At 47.9% G+C, this 23336-nt stretch overlaps 1 protein-coding gene across 5 annotated transcripts in view; it reads left to right on the top strand.

Moving 5' to 3' along the window:
* Positions 1–23336, top strand: part of LOC146020126 (SEC14-like protein 5) — a 93212-nt gene that overhangs the window by 59059 nt on the left and 10817 nt on the right. For all 5 annotated transcript variants that reach the window (XM_083152986.1, XM_083152983.1, XM_083152984.1 and 2 more), the window contains exons 4-8: positions 8972–9121; positions 9932–10063; positions 13410–13538; positions 17585–17792; positions 17969–18081. In XM_083152986.1, coding sequence (XP_083009112.1) covers positions 8972–9121; positions 9932–10063; positions 13410–13538; positions 17585–17792; positions 17969–18081 — 732 coding nt within the window. The remainder of the gene's footprint in view (positions 1–8971; positions 9122–9931; positions 10064–13409; positions 13539–17584; positions 17793–17968; positions 18082–23336) is intronic.

Genomic DNA, 23336 nt, shown 5'->3' with positions numbered 1-23336 from the left:
ACATTGATCAGGAAGCTGCTGGTGGCCAGAGATAAGAGACGCTGCAGAGCCCTCTTCTGCACAAGGCCTATCTTATACCAGACTGAGCAAATAGTGTTCATTCTAGCATTCATCATCTTTGAAAACCCATGCAGTTCCTCTTCCCTGCCTGGGGTGTCGCTGTCTGCTGTAGTGCTTCTAGCACAGTGTGGTCTGTATATCAGCACTGATATGCAAACCAGACCTGTGCGAGAAACACCACAGCAGACAGCGACACCCCAGGCAGGGAAAAGGAACTGCATGGGATTTCAAAGATGGCAGTTGCTAGAATGAACACTAGCAGTGCTGCCAGGTGACCACCCTGTAACAGGGTACTCTGTTGTGCAGCCAGCGGCACCCTATAACATAAATACTCAGCTGATAAACACCCCCTTTGTTGGCATTTAAGGGAAACTAAATGTGACCCAATGTAACATGGCTATGCACGGTACCCCAGTACCCCAGGCTGTTTCACGTTCCGTTATAATATAACCAAGCTGTGTATCCTGAAAGCTGAGATCACCCTGACAGTGCCACTAGAATCACCCACTGACCACTGTACCACAGCAGTGAGGGGGAGCGGGGCTGACATAACATTGCTGTATACAGGACAGCGAGTCTGCGCCTCTCCACAGAACATAACCTTTCTGTGATCTCCCAGCACTGTCTGTATTTTTAGCGCACAGTAAAGCGGATTATACCGAGCTGCTTATCTGTGTCATATTTAGTAAGAAGAACTGTGGATGGTGGTAACACCTTAAGTGTCCGATAAGCAATGCCACCAGAGGTTTCCAGTCATTCCGTAAATCACATTTTGGTATCAGCCATTATACTGAGATTGAGAGTTTTATTTATGTAGTTTGTGCCCAATACAGATTTCCGTAGCCGTGGAATGAACCAATCCCAGGGTGTCTATTACCCACATGAGGATTTTCATCAGTATAGTCTACTTGATCAGTACCAGTCATATAGTGAGTGCCCCCTCATAGAATACTGTCTTGTTTTTTTAACACATGTAATTTGGGACCTCCTCCCAGCTCCCTGGGAAGGTGGGCAAGTCTCCTGCATGCTCCCCAAAGCTTTCATGGGTCCACATGAGGGGGTGGGACTAAAATGACGCAAATCACATAATTTCACAATTTTGTGCAGCTTGGGGCTGGGCTTTGTGATGCCAGTCTTGTCCCCGCCCCCTGAAGTGCAGATTTGGGTCTCCTTTTGGGCTTCTCCCAGAGAGGCAACTTCAAAAGTCAGCAAGTATAATGGAACTGTGTCAGGAAGGATGGGCCCCTCACAGGTCTGGCCCCATAGAATCTGGTGCAGCTTCTATGCACCTATCGTAGTACTGTTATACACAACTCCCATAGGGCCAGATGTACTAAGCTTGAAAAGTGATAAAATGGAGAGTGATTAACTACCAGCCAATCAGCTTCTAACTGTCATGCTACAGGCTGTGTTTGAAAAATGAAAGTTAGAAGGTGATTGGCTGGTGGTTTATCACAACTCTCCATTTGATCACTTTTTAATGCTTAGTACATCTCACCCTTACTACGCTCATTCTGGTTGATTCACTTGGATGCGTATTCGCATCCTTGCGAGTAAACCTAACCCAACCTTGTGACATGTGTACGTTCAGAAGGAAGTGGGCGGGCAGCTGGCATCCGATGATGTCAGCTGCCCGGCCTCACGCTGGGCGTTCACATATGCTAATGGGGCCACCCGCCGACCCTCTCCACCCGCTGTCCTGGGTAAGTAGGTGCACACACCCTGAGTATGCACATGCGCAGAAATGCGCATGCACAGTGACACAACATCGGTCCCCGTGCACACGAACGGCCGTAGCGAACAGACATGAATAAGGTCCCTAGCCCGTACGGTCAGCATATACATTTCCTAGTGATAGGCACAAATAAGCACAGATGACTGTTGAGATTACTGTCCCTTTACGCCACGGGCCAAATCTGGCCCGCAAGACCTATTACAGCATTCCCGCCAGCCAATGTTTGTACGGTCATGTGATCAGGGACGTCATCACAGCTACTGTACATACTGTATAAGTCTGGCCACGCGTGAGAGCGCTACGCCGCTACGACGGTGGCACGGGGAGCTGGAGGGCTTGCACCAATACTAACCCTAATACAATGAGCTGTGGGACGTGCAATCGCAGCTTGGCTCCGACATCTCCGCATCGCCATCTCCTGACGCTGCGACATACTTGCGACAGTGTCTTACATGCGCCAAATATACAGCCAAATATACAGTACCTGTATACTGTAGTATTTTTAAAAATATATATACTGTGTGCTGCATTACCTAATAAATTATTTGCGGATATGCCCTTAAAAATTGTGTTTCGGGGTAATTATTATCTGCAAATATTGGGGAAGATGTAGAACCGGCCCTTCGAGGGTGACCAAACTGCTGATGCGGCCCCGGATGAATTTGAGTTTGACACCCCTGCTTTACGCCATAGTTGAGCCAGTGACTTGCTTGACTGGCAGCTAAACTGCCTGGTTGTCCTGTGATATATTATGGAGCTACCTTGGTTAAGTAATCCTCTTTCTATGCTTAATATGTGTCCAGTGGAGCTGGTTGGCTGCAGCTCCCAGAAGAAGTGACATATCTGGCCAAGCACTCCACTCCTGAGTGGGGCATCATACACTTGTCCAGCTGTAGGATTGGCACCAGTGGAATGCTTTGTATGTTCTGTGATATGCCGAGTCTTCCCCTGGCCCAGCTTCCTGCATTGTTCTCACACCCACTACACACTGCTGCACGCGATAAGAAGAACTGACATTGTGGCCTGCATTCCGGAATGCCTCCGTCCTGTGGTGGGACAAGGGGCCCAATTCAGACCCATTCGGACGGCTGCAAATTTGCAGCTCATCTTATAATCGATAAGGGGGAAAATCATTGACGTGACTGATTTCCTCCCAGTGTGCACGGCTAAATGCATTTGCAGCCGCGGATGGGGGGGTTGGGGGGTTGCGGGGTGCTCGGTGGGGTGGCATTTATTATTATACTTGTGGTTAAATTTACTAAAATGTGAGTTTTCAGAACTGAGATGTTTCCTTTAGCAACCAGTCAGATTCTAGCTGTGATCCTCTAGAAGGTTCTAGATAAATGACAAGTAGTATGTGATTGCTTGCTGTGTGCAACATCTCTCACACTTTAGTACATTTACCCCTTACCCCGTTTGTACTGTTTGGCCATTTATTGCAGCTGTATTTTTGGGAGTTTGGGGCCTGGACTGTGGTACCCCTGTCCTATATATTCTAGTGGGTAAATTTACTAAAGCTTCTAAAAATGAAGAGGTGATATTGCCCATAGCAACCAATCAGATTATGTTTTTCTGGGATACCATAGAGAAATGATAGAGAGAATATGATTAGTTGCTATGGGCATACCTCCCAATATTTGAAGACAATCCGGTGGGAGACCACATTTTTGGGGGCTTGGCCTACCAAAAAGGGGGCATGGGCTGTATCTGCAACTTTGCTGGGATGCACGCCCCAATTTTCGCTGCTGTGGTGGCATGCACACAGCGTCTATTCGGTTGGGGACTCCCAAATGCCCCCCCCCCCAGAACACTGCCAGCTGCGGGAGGGACGTGAGAACGTTCCAAAACAATAGGACTTTCCCGCAATAAGAGGGAGAGTTGGGAGCAGTGGCGGATTCAGGGGGGGGTACCCGGGCACTTGCCCCCTGTAATTTGTAGCTGGGGACCAGGGCTTTCCAACGAGCCCAGCCCCGTGCCTCTAGCCCGCCGGGAACCGGAGATATCGCCTGGCAAAGCTGTAACGTTTTTTCCCCATAGGATAATATGGGACCCGTCAATTCCGACCCCCACCCGGTTCCGACGGCTACCAGTTCCCGCCCTGGCATCACAGAAGCTTGTGGTTGATTCATTCAATTCCAAATCGCTGGGCCTTCAATAAGATACCAGGCTGGTCCATATCGGTCAATCGGTTCCAGAGATATTGCATGTAAACCGATTTCTTTATTTTTGAAATGTAATTTCATGGCTGTTCATGTTGTTTGAGGGCAGATTACTCTGGAACCAAACATTCCAGTTTCACTGGACCAAAATCATTCAAAGCCCACTCAAAAGTTCTTCAATATGATACTTGTCTCATGTAAATGGGTAAGTTGCTTCCGAAGATATAGCCGGTTAAATGAGATAACTGGTTAAAGGGGGGGAGGGGTGGTTTTCTCTCCCCCTCACACCAGAAAATGCAGGGACTAGGCTGGTGTTAAAGGGGCCAACCTGGGAATGCATTTTCTGGTGCGAAAGGGGTATTATTTCAAATAGCCGGTACCTGCAGTGCTCTGAATACAGCCAGACTCTGCCACTGTCAGTAGCTATCACTTCTGCCTGGTGGCGGCTGTCCCCCATTTACCGCGAGCATGTATTCCCCCTTGGCAATGAACATGTAATCCCACATGGCAACGAGCATGGAACCCTTGGAAATGAGCATGTAGATAAGCAGCACTTATGTATGCATAATTTTTAATAGGCATTATGGTGTTTATCATAATACATAATGAACATAATGGCGTGTAACTTAACGTGTAATGGTCATTATGGTGTAAATATTTAATGCGCGCCTTTGGTGGACAATGTCCCTGTTTATAAAGCGTATTGTGAATTTTGGCTTAATCTGTGTGGCATTATGTGAATTCTGGCTTAATCCACGTGGCATTATGTGAATTATGGCTCAATCCGTGTGGCATTATGTGAATTTTGGCTCAATCCATGTGGCATTATGTGAATTTTGGCTTAATCTGTGTGGCATTATGTGAATTTTGGCTCAATCCGTGTGGCATTATGTGAATTTTGGCTCAATCCGTGTGGCATTATGTGAATTTTGGCTCAATCCGTTAGGCATTATGTGAATTTTGGCTCAATCCATTTGTCATCATGTGTAAGGGGCAAGTATAATGGGGTCTAGTATTTTGTTGCATAAATTGTATTTGGTGTTGTACACTACACTCAAGGACACACCCATGTTGAGTGACCACACCCCTTTCCCGGAGCACGCCTTCGGTGCGTGCACAACTACATCATTAACTTTTGTCGCCATGGTGGGTCTGCATACTTTAAATGCCAGGGCCTATTTTTAATCCCATTCCCACCCTCTCTCTGCCGCTCTCTTAGCATGTACACTGGCACCACTAACACCGCCCCTCCCCCACCGAAACCCTCTTTTATCATGGTGCCCCCCCTGTAATTTTATCCTGGATCCGCCCCTGGTTGGGAGGTATGTATTGCACCTTTTTTTTTTTTTTAAGAAGCTTTAGGAATTTACCCTGTACTTCTTCTAGAACAGGCCTGGTCAAACTGTGGCCCATTCAGCTGTTATTAAACTACACATCCCAGCATGCCTTGCCACAGTTTTAGAATTCCCTAATAGCAAAACTGTGGCAAGGCATGATGGGACTTGTAGTTTCACAACAAGCAGAGGGCCATAGTTTGGCCATGTCTGTTCCTGAACAATGGTTCAACTTTCAGAACAATGATACCTCTCCCTACATCTCCCCATGTGGGGAACTCCATGGTGCATCTGTACAGCGCTCACCTTCTGGCTACTGTAAGTGCTATTTGAGGTCTTGATAGCCACCAGGGCCACCAATAGGGGGGTGCTGTGGGTACAGCTGTCCTGGGCCCCGGCCTCTGGAAGGGCCCGGGCAGCTCATTTTGCCCACCGCAACCCCCGACTGCCTCCGCTGCGTTTAGTGTCCTAAAAAAAAGCAGATCCCTGAGCGCAGATCAGAGCAGCTGCCGGTACGCGAGCTCTGATTGACTCACCAGCCGGTGCTGCATTTAAATTGGCCGCCGGCATCCTGAGTTGAAGAAGCCTGCGCTCTGGGACCTCTGGGCTGCAGCTCAGCAGAAGAGGAGATGGGGAGCAGGAGCTGGGTTACGGTAAGTCAAGTGAGGTGGGGAGGCCTGGGGCCCGGACTGGAAATGAGTCCTGGGCCCCAAAATTCCTGAAGGCCACAAGCCTGGTTTGTAAGAGTGGAATACTCAGGCATGCCATAAGATGCACTGTGTATGTGACAGATGTATAGAATGTATAAAGGCCGACATACACTATGCGATTTGGCCCGATTTCACCCGATCCAGATGGATCGGGCAGTGAAATCGGACCAATTCGCAGGTTTTGACACCCGGTCCGACCCGATGCGCGGTCCCGTGCGCATCGGGTCAGAGTCGGGACGTCGGACCGGCTGCACATAAGATAAATCTTATGTGCAGCCGTGGGGACTCTGAGGACGCCGGCGAGGGAGGGGGGCGGGAGACGCTGGCGAGGGAGGGGGGCGGCAGGGGGAGCCGGAGCAGGGAGCTGTCATGCTCCGTCTGCGTAGGGGGGGGGGACACGCCGCTAGTAGTGCGGACGCTGCGGGGGACACAGGCGGCAGTGACATAGAGCCGGGTGGAGGGAGCCGGGAGCTGTCAGCACTGAAAAAAAAAAAGCCCATACAATGAATGGGCAGCCTGTGATTGGCTGAGCGCTCTCTCAGCCTGTCAGCAATTGGCTGAGAGAGCGCTCAGCCAATCACAGGCTGCCCATTCATTGTATGGGCTTTTTTTTTTCAGTACTGACAGCTCCCGGCTCCTAGCAGCGTGCGTCCGTCCCCCCAGCCGCCTTGCAGCATCCCCCGCCCGCCACCTCGATGTCCCCGGCCCCCATACTCGCTCCACATTGCAGCTCCCCGGGAGTTGCAAATGATACATCGCATGCGATGTATCATTTGCAAAACTTGGCACATCAAGTGCCAAATCGTGTGTCCCCCTCCCGGGGAGCTGCAGGGGGAAATCAGGTCCGACTTGTCCTTAGGACAAGTCGGACTAATGTATGGGGGCCTTTAGACACCTAGGATCTGTGTTGTAAATGTTTTGAGGAATGCAGAGTCTGTAGAGGATTAACCAGCTCAGAGAAGGAATGCCAATGTGATACGTCATGTCATCGGAAGCTCTAATCTCTATGTCATCTCATTCACCACAGAATGTGTCAGGCTAAAAGACTGTTTATTATGATAGGAGCAAAAGAGGAGGATGTCAGTCGCACAAGACCAGGTCATGTGATAGGAGCCCCAGATATAGTCAAATGTTTTAATGTAACTATTCCATATGCGGAGGTGTGCTACCCCAGGACAATGGGAAATATCAAGAAAAAAAGAGAAAAAATAATGTCCTTTGGTGTAGGTGCACCTAGTACTTATAAAATGTAACTTTTAATAATCAAATGTAAAATAAACTGCAAAATATGTTAAAAATATATAGAGAAGACAAACAACAATAACAGTAGGAAATCACATGTAATTAAAATAAAGGTGGCAAGCAGATCGCTCTCATAAATACTTTGGGTAATCTGAGTCAGTGGGTGTGTTCATACGTTTGCAGGGCAAGTTGTTATAATGTATCACCTTAAATGGATTTATCACTAATGGCAATGCCCTTTGTCAGGTACATTTGTTGTCGCTACAGGCGGTATTGCTCAGTGGCTGACTGATTCCCGTTACCCAAACACTCATGGGATATATTTAGGGGTCAGTGCTGCGTACCGTCTTAGCGCGGCTGGTGTTAATCCACTGCGGGCCGGCACATGGACAGTCACCTTAGCCTACACACCGGCTCCCCGTCACTCACCGTTGGTGCTAATATTGCACCAGCGGTATGATGCCAGTCTGTGCCTAAATAAGGTGCAATATACGGCAGAGATACTATCAGTGCCAGGATCCTCAGACAGCTGTGGTTTTTCACTGTCCACAGTGCCTAGAGATCATATACTGGCTACCGATAAGTGCTGTTATGCCGGCTGCTCCTGGCAGAGTTACGTGGACGGCCGCCCGTCCTTCTTATGTGCTAAAAGATTAAGCTCAGTGGCTGAGCACAATGGTGGACGGCGGTGCCGGTATATGTACCTAATGTTAGCCACTACCCTCAGAAGGGCTGTGGGACAACGTCAGAATCACAATCAAAATACATCCTAATATGAAAAATAACAAAGTAGGAGAGAGCTAAAACTGCTTGCACACCGCTAGCCGGCACGCGCTTCGCAGGTCAGCTTCCTCAGGGCCAACCAGACAGCAGCTATGACAGGAGTTTTTTACCCCTCTGTATCCTTGTCCGCCAATCAGGATCCTCTCACTCAGAGAGGCTTGCTACGGAGTGCGGGAAGTTCACTTTTCTGTCAAAGCAAATCGGCTTGTATTTGGAATAGGAAACTATCGCATATGGTGAATATTCCATTCCCTGCATCTCGTTCAGCTATTGATGTCCCTTCCCCTGATCGTGGTATCATTAATGGTTTATAATGCGTCCGCATGTATGTCAGATCATCAGTTCATTCCAGCGGCTGGCTACGAAGTACGGGAAGTCCATACCTTATCTGTATGTAGCTGGCAAGTGGAGCCTGTTATAGATGGTAAGTATTCTGCTTGCAGTATCCCGCAAGTTTACTAAGGACTCGTATTAGAGTCCAAATGTCATTGGCCGTACCTAGTCAATGTGCGTCCGCACGTATGTCAGATCTTTTAGTGTGTCGATCGGTGTGTCAACGGTAGGTGTGTCAACGAATGCTAAGGTTTGTATCCTGTATATCTCCTATCAGAATGAGTGTGCTCCCGTGCATAGAGGCGTATCTTCTCCCCATCTGGATGTTGCAATATCCCTATACGTTGTGGGGGTACATTGTGCCTTGAAAACGGGGGTGGCTAGATATATTAGTTCTCACAGCATATCTGAAGTCATACGTCATGTGACCTTAATGGGAAAAAGAAGAAGAGGAATAGGATGACAAGAATTTTATTAGTGTAAATAAATGAAAACTTGTCTGTATACATTTTCTTTCCTATTCCCTTCAAGCAGGGTAAATTCACACGGCTGGTAAAAAACCACCGCACAGCTTGTGTTCTATAAAGAGTCTCTTTTCTACCCCCTGTACTGCAGGCCTATGAGCGGCGATTTCCTACGTGTCCCCTCATCCCCGTGTTCCTGGGCAGTGACATCACGGATGAGCACAAGAGCGAGGATGGATCACTGCATGTAGTGGAGCGAAGCTGTAAGCTTAATGTGGACGCCCCGCGGCTCCTGAAGAAGGTGAGTTGGCTACTGTCGCAGAGATTTACCATTGTCTTGCTCCAGCTGACCCTTCCATTATGCGTATTGTTGTATTTTGCATATCATTTCAACACCTTGAATAGCGTGAATATTGGATACGTTTTAACACACACACACACACACACACACAAACAAACACACATTTATAATGACAGCTATGGAGAGGAATGCAGAGGTAACGAGGAATGATAGATAATCATATGCTTCTGTTCTCTCTCCTGACAGCATGGGCGCATCTGCTGTGTGTCTGCCGGCACCAGTGGTGGATTATAGTGCAGGCAGGTGGGTGGGACACAGCCTGGGAACCTGATCTGGAGGATCCCTGGAGCTGCCCAATCCTTTCCTAGGGCTTGTCTCTGCAAGAGAAGGAGGTTGCCAGGGCAGAGCTGCCTGTAACCCTGTGGTTGGCAGCATGAACGAAAGCTGGCCACTACACGATTTGGGGCCTCTTCATCCGATTCCAATGGATCAGGCCAATAAATTGGTTGAAAAGTGCCCCGTTCGTACAGTATGTTGCGCTCGACACAGGTTTTATGCTCCCTCTATGGGGGTTGTGGACCCCCACGAGGGAGAATAGCCCCTGTAAGTCGTGATTCTGTTGGGCATTTAACAGTTGGGATTCTGATGTCTGTATACTGACCAGGAGGTCATACGGCACCTATCAGATCTTCTCTATGTCACCCCTGATCAATGCACCTAGATCCCTGTACTTGACGATCATTTTATATCTCCTTGATCTGCCTCATGTAACGACCTGGTCACTAATGAAGGTATCTCCTTCCTCTGCAGATTGCGGGTGTAGAATTTGTATTTTTCATCCAGAAGAACACTCTGAACTGGAAGGACCGAACGCTGCTGATTGAGGCGTGCAATGAGACCTTCTCCACTCGGGTCATGGTGAACGAGACCTGCAGTTACTCTGTAAGTTTAGGAACAGAAACTCATCCGGGCAATTAAGGATCATTCTAAGCAATTAAGTGCACATAGGCTGTGTAACCTATTGTGCTAATACACAAACCATTATAGGAAAACACCTGTGGATGACATTTAATGTTGCAATGCAAAAAAAACCATCCTCCATGATTTTCCCCTGACTGAAAGGTCATTTCAGGATTAACAAGACAACGCCTTTAATTATCAAGCTAAAAAAAAATTATAATAATACTAAACTATTTGCAGTAATCTAGTTACACAAGACTCCGGCGTTTGAGGTATTTATGACTGACAAGCTTGGAAGGCATTTTGTCCTGGAGCAGCCGCCTGCTTACTGGCTGAGCAGCTGTCACATGATTCAACTGCTTACTGCACTTTAGTAAGTTGGCCAGTGATGGGTTTCCAACATCAGAAATTAACTATCGATGTTAACCACTGCTGGTGGATAGGCTGTGCACAGGCGGAGCCATGCCCATGTGCATATTGAGGCAGGGGAGAGTCGCCAGTGTTTTACATAAGTGGCCTTACCATCAGAACTTCGATGGTTGCTAACCATCGATGGCCACATCTACTGCATTTATGCCTTACAACAAGTATTAGAGTGGTCAAACTTAAGTCTCTTGCAGGTATTATTTGGCAATGAATAAAGTTATTTAGTTAGAGCTGCAACTGTTTTACTGGCCAGGAAACCTCAACCGAGGTGAAAGCTGCTCAGTATTTTACAGTGATTTGGCATCAAAGCTCTTCCCAATATGGTGAAGTGTGTGAGGGGCAGTTCAATTGCAGCTGTGTGAGGAAAAACATAGAGGCACTTGTTTCATGCAGTTTTCCAATTCAATTGCTTAAATAAATAATTTATATATTGCTACTTTACATCTTCTATAGAGTAGAGCAGCTCTCAACTAAATTACAGTACATTTCAAATTATGGTACTTGTGGATTATCACAACTCCCATCGCATGCCATATATAGTGGCATGCGATGCGATGCGATTTTTGCAGTTTTTGTCAAAATCGCATGCGATCGCATGCGATTTGATCGCATGCGATTTTTCACTGAAAATCATCCAAATGCATTGGAATTAGTATGAAACATATTCAATGGCCCCCAAATGGCATTTTTGAGGCTGTACCACCCCCACTATCAACGCGAACCCGAAGCATGGCGAGCGCAGCGAGCCCGCGAGGGGCGGCGGTACGCGTCCTACGACCTTTTCATACCCCCACTATCCACGTCGGCGTGGAGTTGAGAATAGAAAGTTTGGCGAGCCCGAAGCGTAGCACACCCCGCGAGGGGACGCGGACACCTGTGAAGCCCGTGAGGGGACGCGGATACCTGTGAAGGTATCCGCGTCCCCTCGCGGGGCTCGCTGCGCTCGCCACGCTTCGGGCACGGTGGCTCGCTGCGCTCGCCACACTTTCTATTCTCAACTCCACGCCGACGTAGATAGTGGAGGTATGAAAAGGTCGTAGGGCACTTACCGCCGCCCCTCGCGGGCTCGCTCTGCTCGCCACGCTTCGGGTTTGCGTTGATAGTGGGGGTGGTACAGCCTCAAAAATGCCATTTGGGGGCCATTGAACATGTTTCATACTAATTCCAATGCATTTGGATGCGTTTCAGTGAAAAATCGCATGCAATGCGATTTTTTCATGTACGATGGCCATCGTGGGAGCCGTGATAATCCACAAGTACCCAAATTATTGCTATAAGATTCTGTGTATTGTTTATTGCATACCTCCCAACATGACCCTCTCCAGGAGGGACACAATGCTCTATTCCTGAACTTTCCTCTTAATTTATGATTGCCATCACCTGTGTGAAAACAGTTTAAGGGCGGGATGTATTAAAATACATTGCCGCGATGCCAGTGCATATGTACTAACATATGCGGCTAGCATCGCGGTGCGGTGATGGAGACCCCCAGTGATACCTGTACTCTGGTGTGCGGTGGTCTCCGTCATCTCCCTGCCGCCTGGCTCTCCCCTCATGCCGGGGACAGCTAAGCAGGCTGTCCCCAGCACCTACTCCTACCCCCTGCAGCCGGAAGGACGTCCGGCTGCTTTACTAGGGGGAGGAAGGGCTTACCTTCCGGGTCCAGGAGGACCTGGATTTAGGTAAGCCAGAGGGAAGCGTCGGCGGTGAAAAGAAGCCCATAGGCTTCTATAGGGTATCGCCACCAAAAGGCGATACCCTTCACTGCGGTAACAAGGTGGCGGAGTTTTAATACATAGGAAAATGCGTTAAAACGGGGGTTTTACCGCATATTCCCCTTAGTACACCCCGCCCTAAAACAGGTGATGGCAGACATAAATTAAGAAGGAAGCCCAGAAACAGAGCATTATGTCCCTCCTGGAGAGGGTCATGTTGGGAGGTATGGTCATTGGTCAAAGTAATTATTTCACCCAAAGAAACTGGAGAAATCTGTCATTTTCAGTTGGTAAAACTTTTCATGAACATAATTGCAGAGCACCCTCTAGTGGTCATACTGCTAATCGCATGGTACTGTTCCAGTTATACTGCACATCTGAAAGGTCAAGTTTTAGAGCTGACAGCTTGTTCTCAAAGAAAGTATAGCAGTGTTAAAAAAACATATAGACTGTATTATAAAGGAGGTTATAGACTGCTTAGACCGGCCACAAATCTACAGATAGGCACATAGCGATATATATATATATATATATATATATATATATATATATATATATATATATATATATATATATATATATATATATATATATATATATATATAGTTTATTTTACGCTGAGTTTTACCTGCACTGTGAGATACACATATCAGGTGCCCCCTTGTGGTGAAATCATCTGGAAAAACAATATATTTATTTTAAGTTGTAAATATAATGTAAACAGTTTTAGAATTAACCTTGTTCCAGTATAATGTCTATTTAATGTGGGTTAAACAATGGAGGTATAGAATATAACTAAAGACCAGTTTGTGATATTTATATAAATCTTAAAACCAGTTTGCTTACTCGCTCGCTAGGCAGTGAAAGAATGCTGCTTAGCAAGCTGGTCTGAATCAGGCCCTGTGTTTGAGTTAATTGGTTATATCTCCATCTTACCTCTCTCCAAGCTTTGGTAAATCTCCCTCACTATTTCTTATGGGGTTAACCTTGCACAAAAAACATCTGAGGCTTGAAAAGTTCTGCTAGCTGTTGTGAAACATGCCAAGTACCAATGGGTGACATTGAATGCTGTGACTTGTAGTTCCAAAAGAAGTGCAGGGGTTCTAGGTTGCTCAAGATGATGGCCCTGTCTGACATCACAGTACTGAATGCAGTGTGCCATTGTAACATCTGATTCTGGGTTCTAGGTTCACCCTGAGAATGAAGAGTGGACATGCTTCGAGCAGACGGCATCGCTGGACATCAAGTCATTCTTCGGCTTTGAGAGCACGGTGGAAAAGATTGCAATGAAACAGTACACTGCCAACATAAAGAGAGTGAGTAGCTTTCCCAAATATTCAGCACTACAGTTATGGACGGATACTTTTTATTAACTATTGTGCATTTTATTTATTTTTTGTACATTTTTGGTGAGTGGTTGATTGGTTTCCGTATTGAGTCCTGTAGGAAGATAATATGAAGATAAGATGAAGCTTTAACAAGCAATTGCCTGAAATCCACTTCAACTATTGGAAACACACTTGCTTTCTCATCAACAGGAACAGCTAAAAACAAACAAACATTTATACCCCGTTCTCACTGCCACAAAAACCCGGGTTTTTGCCAGGGCAAGCAGTAATTTCCTGTGTCCTGTCTAAGTGTGAACGGGTGTGAGTGAAATTTGGGATACGGTCAATGGGTCACCAGCAAGTTGTTAGACATGCATTAGGTCGACATGCAAGAAGTTCAACATGAACGTAAGTCAACATGGCTTAGGTGGACAGGGTCATTAGGTTGACATGGGTTAGGTCGACAGTCAAACGGTCGACATGGGGTTTTTCACTGTTTTTTGAGCCGACATGTGCCGAAAGGCGGTGTCGGCTCATACCCTACCATCCATTCTTCCACCACAAGGTGTGGTGGGAGAATAAAATAGCGTGCCGAGCGTAGCGAAGCACTGAGCCCAAAGCATGGCGAGCCATGCGAGGGGACGTGGTGCACTATGTCCATGTCGACTGTGTCGACATTCGGGTCAAAAAACAGATGAACAAATGTGGACCTTTTGACTGTCTACCTAACCCATGTCGTCCTAATGACCCTGTCGACCTAATGACCCTGATAACCTAACCCTTGTCAACCTAGACACAAGTCGACCTTCTTGCATGTCGACCTATACACATGTCGACCTAAATGCATGTCGACCTAATGAATGTCTAAGAACTTGCTGGTGACCAAATGACCCACACCCGTAAAATTCCCGGGTGTAATGCCCTGGGAATTACACACGGGTTTACTGCAGGGTTATTCCTGGGAATTACCCGAGTGTCCGCCAGTGTGAATAGCCATGACCCGGGTTTTTCACACAGGATGTGATAAAGCAAGCTGATTGGGGAATAAGATCAGGTGACATCCATTTAATGCTGCAGAGAGGAGGTGCGACATGGCGCACTGGAGGGATGAGGAGGTGCTGGAGCTGCTGGCTGTAAGAAGGGAGGAGGAAATAAAGAAGCAAGTGACTGGCACCGTCAAGGATTTGACAGTGTGCTATAACATATCAAATATACTGTCTGCCCAATGGCGTCCATAAACCCAGCAACAGGTAGTGAACAAACGTAAAGCACTTCGTAAGCGGTTATGGTATGTATCATAGGCAGTCATATGGTCGACCACTAATGGTCGACAGTCACAAGGTCGACAGAGTCAAAAGGTCAACAGGTAAAAGGTTGACAATGGTCACAAGGTCGACATCCAAAATGTCAACATGAGTTTTTAGTGTTTTTAAGGTGTCTATGTCGACATAGGTTGACATGGACACTGTCTAAGTGTACCCCTTGCTTCGGGCTCGGTGACTTTCTATGCTCGGCACACTATTTTATTCTCCCTCAATGCGGTAGTGGATGGTAGGGCATGAAATACCGCCTGTCAGCACATGTCGGCTGAAAAGTTTGAAAAAAAAATGCATGTTGACCTTTTGACCATTTCGACCTATTGCCTGTCGACCTTTAAACCCTGTTGACCTTTTCCATTTCGACCTTTAGACCCTGTCGACCGTTAAACCCTGTTGATCTTTTGACTGTTGACCATTAGTGGTCGACCATATGGCTGTCTATGATGAGTCAGTCTGTGATCAGTCCGGATACCTTCATAAGCAGTGCTCCATGGTGCATGATCTCAACTGGACAATCAAAGCTGCTTTTTCAACAGCCAATAGAAGCTGCTCTTAGATTCCTCACACTTGTTCGCAGGCAGACCAGGGAAGCAGGTGTGAACGGGGCAGACACGGGAATATCCCGGGTTTAAGGTGCAGTATGTACAGAGTAGCAAGATATGAGCGCTAGGGACAGATGTAGTGTGCTGTGTACAAATGGCTGCCCTCTGGTAGAGGGATGCCGCCCTCAATTGAAAGAAATACAAGAGAAAAAAACTAGTAGGCGCCTTCTGTACACTAAAAAACTATTTAATTAATAACATAAAACAATAAATTGCATGCATGCAAAACACAATTAAATTAAGTGAAAAAACCACATCAATGCAATTGCGTATTGTGTAAATGTAACCAAGTTCTAATGGGACAGTTGAATTGCGCAGATTGGACAGATGTTCCAGTCACACGATGAGGGATATTTCCCAAAGCACAATATGTTGGATGCTGATGAATGATAAGTCCTCCCAAATGAAGCAGGTAGTGAGCAGGTAGTCACCCACTTCTAGGTCTCAGATGCATGTAAGATGACCAATGGTTGTTAGTAACATTTGGTGGATACCCAGATGGTTGTAGAATAATCGGCACCGTCTCCCAGGGTTTCTGCGGCATGTACCAGGTTGATTGGTGTGTACACACTCCGCCAATCCCTTGCGGCGTCAGCTGCTCATCCAGCTACTGCACGGCCAGCAAGCCAAATTCAGGCTGAAGTGCACTGTCTCCGGCGGGTGTAGACTCCGTTGATGTACGGGTATACGCTGCTCCTTGTTGGAATAGAGCTTAACAGTTCTCCGTGTGTGCGGCAGCTGTCAGGGAGCGCTCTGTGCCGAATGCAGATGCCGGTAGCGGGGACCAGAGTGCAGGGGGAAAAAGAACTATCAAGAGTCAGTGCTGCTAATGTACCCCTTAGGTCCTCGGTAAGCGGTGTTCACGGAACTCCTCACAAAGACGCGTTTCGCCGCGCTCAGGCGGCTTTGTCAATTTAGGAACATCTGTCCAATCTGTGCAATTCAACTGTCCAATTAGGACTTGGTAACTATAGGTTACATTTACACAATACGCAATTGCATTGATGTGGTTTTTTTACTTAATTTAATTGTGTTTTGCATGCATGCAATTTATTGTTTTATGTTATTAATTAAATTGTTTTTTAGTGTACAGAAGGCGCCTACTGTTTCTTTCTCCTGCAGTATGTACAGAGTCTGTGAGCTGAGATGATCTGTCCCCCGCCAAAAGCATGGGAACAAAAACCTGGGATTTTGCAGGGGAGGCAATGAGAACATGGTATTAAATGTTTTAAAATTCAATTCGGTACTTGTGGAGTATCACGGCTCCCACAATGCCCATCGTATGCAAAAAAAATCGCATCGCATCGCATGCGATTTGATCGCATGCGATCGCATACGATTTTGCACTGAAAAGCATCCAAATGCATTGGAATTAGTATTAAACATGTTCAATGGCCCCCAACTGGCATTTTTGAGGCTGTACCACCCCCACTATCAACGCGAACCCAAAGCGTGGCGAGCGCAGCGAGCCCGCGCGGGTCGGCGGTACGCGTCCTACGACCTTTTCATACCCCCACTATCCACGTCGGTGTGGAGTTGAGAATAGAAAGTGTGGCGAGCGGACGCGGATACCTTCACAGGTATCCGCGTCCCCTCACGGGCTTCACAGGTGTCCGCGTCCCCTTGCGGGGCTCGCCACGCTTCGGGCTCGCCACACTTTCTATTCTCAACTCCACGCCGGCGTGGATAGTGGGGGTATGAAAAGGTCGTAGGACGCGTACCGCCGCCCCTCGCGGGCTTGCTGCGCTCGCCACGCTTCGGGTTCGCGTTGATAGTGGGGGTGGTACAGCCTCAAAAATGCCAGTTGGGGGCCATTGAACATGTTTAATACTAATTCCAATGCATTTGGATGCTTTTCAGTGCACAATCGTATGAGATCGCATGCGATCAAATCGCATGCGATGCGATTGCATACGATTTTGTAAAAAAAACGGCCAAAATCGGTAAAAATCGCATCGCATCGCATGCCACTATATATGGCATGCGATGACATGCGATGGGAGCCGTGATACTCCACAAGTACCTTAAATTCTTTCCAGTATAATATTTTTTGCTGCGGGGTCCCGAGTGGTCTTGCTAGAGGTTCGACTTTAATGTCTTTTCTCTTTTACAGGGTAGGGAAGTTATTGAATTTTACTTGAATGAGCTGATATCTCAGGGCATTACTCGCATCCCCAGATGGACCCCTGGAACGTCAGGGGACTATCATGATGTTATAAGGAACGCTATAATCGGCATTGAGGGGACAGGAACTGAACTGGAAGAGTCGACAGTGGTCACAGCAGAGTCTGCTGGCCACATTCTCGGATCAGACCCTGATGGTGCGTCCTGTAGCCAGCTACGATTTGGCTTGTTTACCTGTATGCCATATGGATGTCTGTTTCCGTATTCAGTTTGGTGTGGGGTTACCGGTGTAGGGGTCTTTCCCTTTATGTCCAGTTTAGGATCACACAGTACATATTATGCCTTGCTGAAATGTTGTGTCTTCCTTTCTCAGGCGATAAGCTAGAGGCTGAGTACATACAGCGCTATTTGGGACAGCTCACACCCATGCAGGAGAGCTCCCTGATCCACCTCCGCCAGTGGTTGCAGGAGACCCACAAGGGGAAGGTAAGAGGCAGTCGCAAGCTCAGGTACCGGGAGGGTACAGTGACCGACTTGGGCGCATGTAGGTGCCTTTGGGACTAATTTTGCATGAATCGCTAATTAGAGATTTTGCAAACCGAGTGATTATCGAACGACTGCTCATGCGTACTGTACGCATTGTGCATCCGCGAGGGGAAATAGCGTAAACGTAAATGTAGCTGCAGTCAAAAAAAAACGCAGGCATTTTAAGGGTGGTCTCAGTCATCAGGGGCAGATTTAGGGGGGCATCCGTTTTTTTTTTACTTTTAAAAAGTCCTCTCTTAATGCTGCTGCCGGGGCTTGATGTCATGCTCTACTGACTGCCCCGGTGCAAGAATCAGAAGAGAGGAGGAGCTGATTATGTGACCCGCTGCTGCCCGGCCAGTACTCCCTCCACGTGATGAACCGACGCAGCAACCACCTCCGTGGGATCCGCTGCCTCAGCCACCATGGGACCCTCTGCTTTGGGCTCCACAAGACCGCCCTGGCGCAACCCCCTACCATGGGACCACAGCCGCTGCTGCCTCCTTGGGACCTGTTGTTTCCTGGCACTGACTGACCCTGCTGCCTTAGGTACACTTGTAGTGAAGAAGGGGAGGGTGCAGGGCTCAGCACAACATGCATGGGTGGGGGGACACATACCTGTCTCAACCCTCTCGTCTCCCTTTCCTCCTCTCTCTCTCTCTCTCTCTCTCTCTCTCTCTGTTCTCCTTCTTTCTCCTCACTCTCTCTGCACTCTCCTCTCTCTCTTCACTCTCCTTCTCTCTCTCTCTGCACTCTCCTTCTCTCTCTCTCTCTCTCTGCACTCTCCTTCTCTATCTGCACTCTCCTCTCTCTCTTCACTCTCTCTCTCTCTCTCTGCACTCTCCTTCTCTATCTGCACTCTCCTCTCTCTCTCTCTCTGCACTCTTCTCTCTCTCTCTGCACTCTCCTCTCTCTGCACTCTTCTCTCTCTCTCTGCACTCTCCTCTCTCTCTCTGTGCACTCTCCTTCTCTCGCTCTCTTTGCTCTCCTCTCATCTTCTCTCTCTATATCTGCTCTTTCTCTCTGTTTCTGCTATCCTACTCTTTGCTCTCCTCTATGCTGCCCTCCATCTCTCTCTGTCTCTCCTCTCTCTCTTTGCTCTCCTTCTCTCTCTCCCAATTATTTGAGAGAGTGGCACTACTCCCCCCATGCAGTCCCATCCCCTAAAATGGTGCCCCCCCTATCATTTTCTTTTGGATCTGCCCCTGTCCACTGCACATCCTATTTATGGAACACGGAAAGATGGAGTGACATGTTCTTGGCTTCTTGGAAAGACATCCCGAATGAGAGGCACAGTTTCAGATCAGAGACTGTCCACCAAGTTTAGATGCGGTCAGTAACAAGCTGCAGGCCAGCAATGTCTTCACAGTGGAAGGACAGGAAATGTGTTATCAGTCTCTGGAGCCCATTTATCATTGATCGCATTTACAATGCGATCTGAGCGGAATATTACCGCCCAGGATTGCATTGTAAAATGCGATCACTTCCTTGGGATGTATCACCTGCAGGGGCTGGCTGGCAACTTTTAGCCTGGGGGGCAAGTCCAGAGCACTGGCCCACAAGTAAGAGCGCATTGTTAAATGGAGGTTTTTCATTTAAAAAATATGGATTCATTAAAAAAAGATTAGGCCTGGAGTTGATTATACCATAGATACTTTATTATAACTTTTACGTATCAAAATAATGAAAAAAAAAAGCAAAAAGATAATTTTTTTTTTCACAAAAGTTCACATAACGCTGAACATTATGTAAAGGTACAAAACGATTAACTTTTTAATAGGGGGGGCCTGAGGGCTGGAAAAGAAAAAAAAAACCTTTTCCCCCTGTATAATAATAATAGCAGGAAACCGCAGGCTGCTCCTCCTCTATAATAATAACAACAACAACAACACCCCATTCATAATAACAGGAGGATACCACAGACTGCTCCTCCTCTATAGTAACAGTAGGACATCACAGGCTGATCCTCCTCTATAACAACAGGAGGACACCTCAGGCTGCTCCTCCTCTATAACAGGAGGACACCTCAGGCTGCTCCTCTATAACAGGAGGACACCTCAGGCTGCTCCTCCTCTATAACAGGAGGACAACGCAGGCTGCTCCTCTATAACAGGAGGACAACGCAGGCTGCTCCTCTATAACAGGAGGACACCACAGACTGCTCCTCCTCTATAGTAACAGGAGGACATCACAGGCTGCTCCTCCTCTATAATAACAGGAGGACACCTCCGGCTGCTCCTCCTCTATAACAACAGGAGGACACCTCAGGCTGCTCCTCCTTTATAACAGGAGGACACCTCAGGCTGCTCCTCCTCTATAACAGGACAACGCAGGCTGCTCCTCTATAACAGGAGGACAACGCAGGCCGCTCCTCTATAACAGGAGGACAACGCAGGCTGATCCTCTATAACAGGAGGACAATGCAGGCTGCTCCTCTATAACAGGAGGTTTTGGGACGCTTAAGGCAAAAGCAGGGCCAAATACCAAACTAACCGCCATAGATGATTATTGTTATCACCTGTCCACTCCTGAGGTGTGGCCAGAGCCGGCCCCAAGTATTTGGATGCCCTAGGCAAGATTTTTGTTGGTGCCCCCACCAGATAATCCCACCACTTTATTGTGGCATACCCTGATGCAATTCACCGACTGGAGTGCCGGATCACACAAAACTATATATAGTTTTGAGTGATCCGGCACTCCTTCAATGGATTTGTAATTGTCCAGGTGCCTCCAAAAAGGATGGAGGATATATATATTTGCAAAAATTAAAGATGGCACTCCAGAGGGACTGAGGTGAAAAAAACATTATAGTTTGTGCATAAAGAAATGCACCAACGTTTCGGGGCTGGCACACCCCGTTTTCAAGGCAAAAAAAACAAGGTGGAGTGAAAACGTTGGCGCATTTCTTTATGCACAAACTATAAAGCTTTTTTCACCTCAGTCCCTCTGGAGTGCCATCTTTCATTTTTGCAGGTGTTTATCTATGTGAAAGGCACTGATCGCTATATCCTGAAGGAGAGTGCTGGACAGAACAAACAAACATATATATATATATATATATATATATATATATATATATATATATATATATATATATACACACACAGTATAAATAAATAAAAGCAAAGTCAACACTAAAATGGTTTGGCTCCTGTATACCTGTGTACAGCAGCTGAGTTTGTGTTAAAGGGGGTGGTGCACTCTGGAGTCAGGCTATAATTTTTTTTTTTTTTTTTTAACTTAATACAAATGTAAAAAAAGAAAACATGCTGCATATAAAAGTTCCAAATATGCAGACCTTTACACATATGAGAAAGGCCACATGGAGAGAGATGTAAATATGAAGAGAGAGGGGGGATGTGGATGGAACATGGAGAGAGGGGGCATGGAGAGAGTGATGGGAGGAGAGAGAGAGAGGGGAGGGAGACAGAGAGAGAGGGGACAGAAGGGGAGAGAGGGAGAGTGGGGGGAGGGGGGGGGGAGAAGGGGAGAGAGGTAGGGAGACAGAGTATACCATTAGAATGTGAAGTGCCCAGGAGGAGGCAGGTCATCTCTCTCATATCATATAGCCCGTGAGTGGTGGTGGGAAATAGCCGAAAGGATAGATTATGAGGAGGGGGCGGATGAAGCGGGAAGCGGTCATCTATTAGAATGAACTTAGGTCTACAGTCATTAGGTCGACCCCACTAGGTCGACTGGCAGGAAGGTCGACCTGACTTAAGGTCGACATGGGCCAAGGTCGACATGACTTAAGGTCGAATTTGCATAAAGGTCGACATGAGGAAGGTCGACTGGTCATAAGGTCGACATGGGTTTTTCACTGTTTTTTGAGCCGACATGTGCCGACAGGCGGTATTTCATGCCCTACCATCCACTAGGGCGTGGTGGGAGAATAAAATAGTGTGCCGAGCGCAGCGAGGCACCGTGCCCGAAGCATTGCGAGCGATGCGAGGGTCCGATTCTCATTGCCAACTGTGTCCATGTCGACATTCGGATCAAAAAACAGTGAAAAACCCATGTCGACCTTATGACCAGTCGACCTTCCTCATGTCGACCTTTATGCAAATTCGACCTTAAGTCATGTCGACCTTGGCCCATGTCGACCTTAAGTCAGGTCGACCTTCCTGCCAGTCGACCTAGTGGGGTCGACCTAATGACTGTAGACCTAAGTTTATTCTGACAGATGTACCGATTCCGATGAAGCATGGTGTGTGGAGGAGAGGAGCCCACTTGCCTGGCAGTACTTGAAGTTCTCAGGAGACTCCTCTCCGCTGCGCGCTACACCTCCCCCCTACAGTGAGTCAGCCCACTTCCTGAATCCTCACACGCAGTCGGGCAGAGTCGGCATCATGATGTCACCTCTGCACTGAGGACATGTCCTCAGTGCAGGGGAGCGGCGGCCATGTTTCTGTAGCGGCGGCCAGCGCCGCTGACAAGAGGAGGACAATGCGTCCTCAGGGCAGTGTGGGCGGCGGCCATGTTCCTGTAGCCGTGGCCAGTGCTGCTGCGGCTGACAGGAGAAGGTGCCGGTGGACGACGATCATCACCAGGCGGCCCACAGCAGCAACTGGTACAGTGGCCCGGGGGGCACATGGCACCCTGCCCCCCGGCCCAGCCCGCCCCTGATCACCTGGCAGTGCAGGGACAGGGCTCCGAAAGGAGCTTGTCCCTGCGAAGCGCTGACCCAGAAGCCAGGGGGTCTGCACATGCGCGATTATGTGCTGGCTCTCGCTGACCGCACGGTGTGTAGCCCATAGGGGTGCGAAGCCGGACTGCCCGATGTTCATCGGGCAGCTTTGCATCCCCCATAGAAACCTTTGGGGGATGCGGCCGGCATAGCTGCAGGGGGGATCACAGTAGGGATTGAAGATTTCTGCTGTGGTCCCCCTTTAATACATTCAGGGGATCCTTTATATTTGCGGCTAACCACTCGTTTTCTGGGAGTTAGGGCCCCTTTTTTTCAAGTAATATTTGCAGCTAAATCCCCCAAAATGGGTATTTTCGGGGGTTAGCCGCAAATATTATCACCCCAATGTATCAAAGGGGAACCGCAGCAGGAATCTCCTATCCCTGCTGCGATCCCGTCCCCCCCCCCGGCGCCGCCGGTCGCATCCCCCATAGGTTTCTATGGGGGATGCGAAGCTGCCCGATGTATCAACCCATTGTAGCCTATGGCTACGGGATCACACTGCGGTCAGAGGGGTTGGCGGGGTCAG

Source organism: Crinia signifera, chromosome 7 (genome assembly GCF_055691185.1).
Source record: "Crinia signifera chromosome 7, ASM5569118v1, whole genome shotgun sequence".
Classification (NCBI taxonomy): Eukaryota; Metazoa; Chordata; class Amphibia; order Anura; family Myobatrachidae; genus Crinia; species Crinia signifera.
The sequence above is the reverse complement of the archived record's forward strand: the minus strand, read 5'-3'. Positions and strand labels throughout refer to the sequence as shown.